At 43.0% G+C, this 7,500-nt stretch overlaps 2 protein-coding genes across 2 annotated transcripts in view; both read left to right on the top strand.

Annotated features, from left to right (window-relative positions):
• The window catches only part of ablim2 (actin binding LIM protein family, member 2), a 78,752-nt gene extending 73,136 nt beyond the window's left edge, over positions 1-5,616 (top strand). Inside the window, exon 21 of the mRNA XM_076289216.1 lies at positions 1,201-5,616. Coding sequence (XP_076145331.1) covers positions 1,201-1,314 — 114 coding nt within the window. The 3' untranslated portion in view covers positions 1,315-5,616. The remainder of the gene's footprint in view (positions 1-1,200) is intronic.
• Positions 5,617-5,990: 374 nt separating this feature from the next.
• Positions 5,991-7,500, top strand: part of afap1 (actin filament associated protein 1) — an 84,029-nt gene continuing 82,519 nt past the window's right edge. Inside the window, exon 1 of the mRNA XM_076289196.1 lies at positions 5,991-6,108. Coding sequence (XP_076145311.1) covers positions 6,090-6,108 — 19 coding nt within the window. The 5' untranslated portion in view covers positions 5,991-6,089. The remainder of the gene's footprint in view (positions 6,109-7,500) is intronic.

The raw sequence follows: 7,500 nt of genomic DNA, 5'->3' as shown, positions 1-7,500 counted from the left end.
GTGTCTGTGTGTGTGTGTGTGTGTGTGTGTATGTGTCTGTCTGTGTGTGTGTGTGTGTGTGTGTGTATGTGTCTGTGTGTGTGTGTGTGTCTGAGTGTGCATGTGTCTACATAGGACATGCATTCATAGCCTTTATCACATGTGCATTTGTGTGCATTGAGTCAAAATGATAGATCCCAATTCCTTGTGTGTAGAGGAACTTAACTTAAAGTGATTGTTGTGTGTGTGTGTGTGTGTATGTGCGTGTGTGCCTGCGTGTGTACCTGTGTGTGTGTGTGTCTGAGCGTGCATGTGTCTATATAGGACATGCATTCATGGCCTTTATCAGATTTCTATAAAGTGGGAGCAGATGCGTGAGTTGGAATCCTGCATTGCGAGGTGACTGCTTTGCTATGGAGACGGCAGATTGTGAGTCAGTGATATGGGATGTTGTAGGCTATTGCTATTTACATGTCTCCATGGAGATGCTGTTTGGATGGGTCATCTGTTTCACTACTGGAGGGCCCAGGAATCAGTTACGAGTCCTCAATGAAGTTCAACTCTTGCCCTGGCTGGTTGTCTTACCTAAAGACTGCTGCCTGTCACAGATATAAACATTTTGGGAGAATCATCTTAAGCTCTGTCATTTTGTTATTTTCTTCTATTATCAATGCCATACAATGGCGCCACTAGCCTGGTTAGCACCAGACCTTATCTAAATTGAAATTGAGATAGGGTCTGAACAAGGTATATTCACCTCCCATTTCCAAGGGACGTCACCGATGGACGCCAATCAAAATGCCTCTGGACGCAATTGGATAAACCCAAAACCAATCAGACCAATGAAGGAGATGACATATGCACAGCAACGGAAAAAAACAAACGCAAATTGCTTCAATGTCATGTTAAGCCCGCCTGAACAGTTGGAAATTGGAAATGGGAGTGAATGGTCTCTTTGCCAGAGGGATCTGCAGAGCAAATTCAAATTTGCCAAAGGGTCGTCTGGGTTCTGCCAGGTTATGGCGCCACCTGTACCATGGTCAGACTTGAGATGTCATCCCATTTCTGTCAGCCTGCTAAGCAACGTGTTGGAGAGATGCTATGCATTCAGAAATACATATAAAGATATGCCCACATATATTTGCTTCTTGACTGATTGATTGATTGGTTGATTTGTTGATTGATTGATTGATTGATTGGTTGATTTGTTGATCATTTTAGAGGCACCTATCCCCAGAGGACTTCTACCACGTGTTTGGCATGACCATCGAGCAATTTGACCGCATGGCCCTGTGGAAGAAGAACGACATGAAGAAGAAAGCACGACTCTTCTGAAACGCACGCTGCAAAGAAGAGTGAAGAACCCTCTCTCTCTCTTTCTCTCTCTCCCTCTCTATCTCTCTTTTTTTCTCTTATCATCTCTCGCTTCCTCTGCGTGTCCTAGTCATTTGTCCCTGCGAGGTGTGGAGTGGGACACCTCGTTTTGAAGGGCGCCGCCGTACTGCTGAACACCTGACATCATACCGTCTCCACCTGAGGGCAGGCAGAGGCAACAAAAGCTGGACTCTACTACAGCACGACTCTTATGTCACTCTAGCGTTACTCCTATGTTACTCTAGTGTTACTCTGATGTTACTCGCACGCAGGAGACATGTTTGGTCATCCGGTCGAGTCCTACACTGTCTGAATGTTACCCTGGCAACAAGGGAGAGAGTAGCATAGCTCCTCTCACGTAGCGTTCCATTTACTTTTCTTTTTTTTGTCTTTGTTTGTTTTTGTGTTTCTTCACTGTTTTTTTTTTCTTTCTCTTTTTACTTTGTTGGAGTCTACTATCCACATATCTGAGCCTCTTACATAAGGGGTATCTAACACTATGCGCTCTCTCTCTCTCTGTTTGATTTATGCCCAGCTCAAGGCTACCTTAGCTCTCCGAAAACTGAAAAAATAAGAGCTTTAGCTAATCCAACACAGACCTCTTTCTCTTTCTGTCTTTGATGTCTTTCCACACTCGTGTTTTCTAACTCTTTTTCCATCAAAAGATACTCATCTCTCTTTGAAAAACTCACCTTCAGTTTTTCCACCGATAGAGCTCAGAAATGAGAACTGTCGCTATAGGAACCTTATGACCTAATGAGAACTATTCCTAAAGGGATATTATGACCTAAGGGCCCTTTTGCAGGTGTGCTCCCTCTGTAAGTAACATTTATTGCAATGATATATGGGTTTTTCTGACTCATCAGTTGTCTAAAATTTCAATGCTTCCAGGATGGGCGTACAATAGGGGATGCCGATTGGTCCCAAAACGTTTGTGGGTATCCAATCAGAGAGGCCAAATGGAAACAGTTACAAGGGACCTTGAATCTAGTGATGGGTTTTGACATTTAGCTGCTTTGATCACCTAGCTTCAAGAAGTAGCTACGTCAGCAGCACTACCATTGCTCCTTGAGCAAATTTTGTATTGAAAAGTGAACGAGATCACAAATTCAGCTTTCAGCTGGCCCACAGTTTCAACGTTCAACTGGCCAGAAGTTTTAGATACAAACCCTAACCCAAATGGTTTCTAGGGGATCTCTACCCCCCCCCCCCCCCCCCCCACCATCCACCCTCACACCCCTTGTGCCCCCATTCACTTGTTACTCTGCAGAAAGTGTGAGGAGCAATACCACTCCTGCTATTGTTCATGAAGCCCCTGCTCCGGTGTGCCAGCTTCCATCACCAGGTTCAGGGCTCTCACTGTGTCCCTCCACCACCTGACTAGTGCATCCTCAGCGCTAGTGCCTCTGCAGCGCTATCTCTCTGCATGCTCTCATTGCCAAAGACCAGGTTAGCATCAGCCAACCAGTGCTTGGCCAGGGCCACGTGCTTACCCAAAACTTTCTTTGAACGAGAAGCCTCCTCAAGAAAGCACCTTATTCTAGATTCTTCTATTTCTGTCTGCTGTCTTCATCGCGAGTTTGATTTGCCAACAGTGGGGAAAAAAAGATGCGAGTTTGTGTTTTATTTTTAATTTAAGCTGATTGTCCTTGCTGTGAGTGATTTTTAAAACTAGCAGAGCCTGGTATCTGTTAGCTCATTGTAACCTCCTGAAGATACAAATGAGTTATAAAGTTAGCAAAGGGAGGTGGAGAGATTGTTTAACGTTTAAGGCCTTAAAAAAAATAACATTTTCCTGTTTCCACATACCCAGTTATAAACACATATTTTGGGTTGTGAAGATGCGGAGGTCAAATGCAATTTATTCAGCTATCACATGCGATGACACTTTACTTGGAAGTCACACACACATACACCCCCCCCCCCCAACACACACACACATACACATGTGTACACACAATACAAACGTTTGAATGCTATACCCAGCAGATACCCCTGGATTATTTGTCTACTGTTTTTCACTGCATTGACTTTCTCCATTTCCCCCTACTGTTGATAGAACCATGACATGATGTAGCTTAGACAACCTACTCAGAGCATCATACTATTTTACTTATTTGTTGAGTTCTGCACAAAACTTTACAGATTTGTTTATATTGTATGACAATACATAGCATGGGTTTCAGGGGTTTCCCCAGTGTAAAATCAAATTGAAAATGTATTTTACTTTTCTCTCTGATAAAGAGATGAAGTGTATGTACAGTATATACATGTTAGTCTGGTATGCAACTGCAAGCATCCAGAGGCACAATGCTGTGAGCCTGTGCAGTTGGCCATATCATACCAGTCATCTCTCTGAATCACTCCTGGGGTAAAAATACTGAATGATTGTATCACCAACTTCATTATCCCAGTGGATTGCACTGAGTGTTTTAGTTCACATGTGTGTGTGTGTGTGTGTGTGTGTGTGTGTGTGTCTGTGTGTGTGTGTGTCTCTGTGTGTGTGTCTGTGTCTGTGCATGCTTCTCTATTAAAATTCTGGCAGGAAAAAGCTGGGTATGTTTTTGTTATGAGACATTTAACTGAAATGCCTGCACACTCGGCATACAATGTTGTAAGTCCCAAATCCTCATATCAATACACCTATTATGGAGACATATTGGCAATGCCCCCTGCCCTCCTTAACTGTGCTAACTAGCCATGTAAGATATCTGTTCTTTCCCAGCTTGTGTCCTGATTTGAAACCAAATTAGGCAGTTTGAACTGTTTTTTTATACCTTGTAAAAACACGTGTCCTGCTTTGCCAACAGTGGACTTGTCTATATATGTATGTCATGCATATGTGTATGCCAAATCAAACATCGAGAGAACAAGTTCCTCGAAGAGCTGTGGAAGTGACATATCAGATGGTAACTCTGCAGGCTGTTTCAACATTGTAAGACAGGTGTGTGTGTGTGTGTGTGTGTGTGTGTGTGTGTGTGTGTGTGTGTGTGTGTGTGTGTAGGAAAGGGAGATATATAGAGAGGGGGAGTGAGAGATGTAGGGAGAGGTATATCACTGTTATAATATTATTAGAGCGTTATTAAAATGGAGGGGGAATCCAGTTGCATAGTGTGAGAAAGGCCTTCCTGCATACAGGCGTCATGGTGGGTTGCTTGTGTGGACTGTATTAGTCTTATTTGAACAGCTGTGGAAACAGGGGTGTGTGTGTGCGAGTGCTTGAGAGTGGGAGAAAACTGATGTTTCTGTCCAATTTTATATTTGTATGTGTGTGTGTTGTGTGTGTTTTAAGCAAAGCAGGGCCACAGTTACAGACTCAGCTTGCCTGTTGCTGACCACAGATCAGGCCAGATAAGCCGACCTCCGAGTGCAGGAAACACCAGAGCTGTTGCCCAACTAGTTTCCTTTTATCCCTTTAACAAACACAGCATCCACCCACACACACACATACACACACACACTCACATATGCAGACTCATTCACATACACACACACATAGGCCTACAAATACACATGACCATACACCAAGACCACTTGCCAGTGGAATAATAATAAAAAAAAATCAGTTGTAATCGGTTTTATTTTCAGTTCACTTGCTCTCTGGTCATCCCCTTGTAAATGTGTTTCTTGTCAAAACTGTACCATTGCGCCACAGGATATTTATTTTTGTTTTACTTGTCAGCGACTGAAAAATAAACAAACATGCTCAAGTCAAGTGGTCTTTGTGACAGGGTTCGGAATTGGCAGAGTTTGCTTGTAAGTGAAGGCAACAAGCCAGACCACACATATAAGACATAATAACCAACAAAAATGTAAGAATGCAATGTGTTTTGTGTCTTTGGAATGGCTCTGTTTCACCAAATACATTTTTTTTTTATTTAATGTTCTAATATATAAATATTTTTTTCTCTCTTTTACAAATGCGTCTTTGTGTTGCAACAGACACTTCGAATGATATACAGTTACTAGTGCTTAACAAATCTGAATTGCCAATTGACTACAGTTCTAACCATTGTTTTCACTGTTTTGAGTTGTGTATGCAAACTAACAACTGTGTTACCTACAGGACGCAACTCTTGGTCAGTGCTGTGATTTGATGTGACTGTCGCTCGCCAGAAATTATAAATATGACTATAAAGGGTTAACATATAATGCTGTTACTAAAAAGCCTTTTCTTTGGCTATCAATTCCTTCCTTTATTCGCTTCGCTGGTTTGCAATAAATACTGATGTCCATCTTGAAATAAATGTTTCATTCAATTAGGTTTCTTGTCCCAGTTTTGTTCTTATCTAGCACCTACACTTCTCTTTTAGACTGAAAATAAACATTGAATGAGACAACACAGGAAATTGGATTTTGTGGTGTCTTAAGGCAAACACTTTGTTTGATCTTGTCTGTACTGTAATTACATAAAAACAGGCAATCAGACGAGACCATCTTTAAATTTGCAACTCCCTTGGAAGTTCAGGAGGGTTTTCCTTGTGCTCTAGGCATCCTGACAGATAATGAACCCGCCCTTCACCGCGCACCATTGGCTTATGGCTAGTCATAACAATTGGCTGATAGGCTGATCTCATTGTCAGTCTCGACTGCATTTGACAGCTTGCTTGCCTGAGCGTGGTGGTCCACAGATAGGACCGCTCGGACAGAGAACCAAGCCCCCGTGTAAAAGGGAACTCTATTGTCACTGAGCGGAAGATTTTAGGCGTTAGGTACACACCCTGGATTAAAGCAGAATGGAGAAGAACAAAAAAGGTAAGCATCAAAATATTATTTTATTATACCGGGCATCTGTCACAAACAAACAAACTTTAGCGTCGTTGCCGTTTAATTGTACTTTGCAGCGTGGTAGACTATGACCTTTACACTGTTTGGGGAACAATATTGTTAATGTTTTCAAGGTATCAATAGCCTATAATGTTACGTATGTCTATTGCTTCAGAGTTAACCGACAAGAAGGTGTAAGAGGAAGATGCTCATAGCACATTGTTCTTCAGTATGCTCTCTATTGTTCTTTACGTTGATTTAAATCATGGAATTTAGACTGCATCACTTACGACAATAACATATTTGTGTTAATAATAAACCAGGCAATGTTGGTCGCTACAATTTTGGGTATAGATAAGTAACCTACCCCATATGAGCACACAAAAGAAACCACGAGGACGCCGTGATTAATAGATTCTAACTGGCTAGATGATGATCTCAGGCCCTCGTGGGGGGGGGGGGGGGGGTACCAGAAGGAGGAGGGGCGGGGAGTTGTGTCTGCGCGCGACTCCACCGATCGCTCGCGGCACAGCAGCAACAGCAGGAGTCTCGTGGTGCAACACCCGGTGGGATCAGCTGGCGTCCTGAGCAGCCGAGCCCCCCTCATGCCTCCGGATGAAAGAAGGGAGGGAGTGGCTGAGCGAGACCCAAGAGAGGAGAAAGAAGGGGGATGTTGGTTGGTTGGCAGAAACGGGCCGCTCAATGATTCAGAACAAATCCAATTAATCAAATACAATGGCACGGGATGGCGCTTATTAACGGCGGACGACTGTGAAGTTTTGGATTAGTGCATTATGTTCTTGGGGCGAATTTTAATCGGATGAAATATGACTCGTTGGTGGTTGGCCACAACAAACGTCCACAATAGAGACCCATGATACTGGCTGTATGGCATATACTCACAGACCAAATATAGGCTGTTTCAACTTGATTGCCTTATTTGAGGAACTGCACTATAGCCTACTGTGTTAGTGAAGTGGCTCAAAGCCAAAACCATGTCTTTGTTTCAAGTGCTTTGTTTATCCTCACATCCACTCCTCAGGAGATTATGTAATCCTGTTTGTGTTTTCCTTATTGTATTATGTGCTGAACATGTAATACCAGTAGAGTAATTTTACCCTTGAGGCCAAACTGTCCATTCAACAACAGACAATGGGGAGGAGAGGGGGTTGTTGATCGCAGGCATAAACACACACCCCTCATCCAAGAAAACACCTATTCTCTCTCATACATAGATTTGATCCAAAATATCCAAGCACAGCCTTTCATCCAGAGACAATACCCACAGCCTGTACTTGGACTCAGTTGTGAGAGCAGAGCTGGACATTTTTAACAGGCCGTTCCCTGGGCCACAGTGGGGGGAAATATGTTTTAAGTGGA

This window comes from Alosa pseudoharengus, unplaced genomic scaffold (genome assembly GCF_046254945.1).
Source record: "Alosa pseudoharengus isolate Yale_2024_CS ecotype anadromous, Long Island Sound unplaced genomic scaffold, YU_APseudo_1.1 YU_APseudo_1.1_scf_17, whole genome shotgun sequence".
Taxonomy (NCBI): domain Eukaryota; kingdom Metazoa; phylum Chordata; class Actinopteri; order Clupeiformes; family Clupeidae; genus Alosa; species Alosa pseudoharengus.
This window is presented reverse-complemented; position numbering and strand designations above follow the sequence as displayed.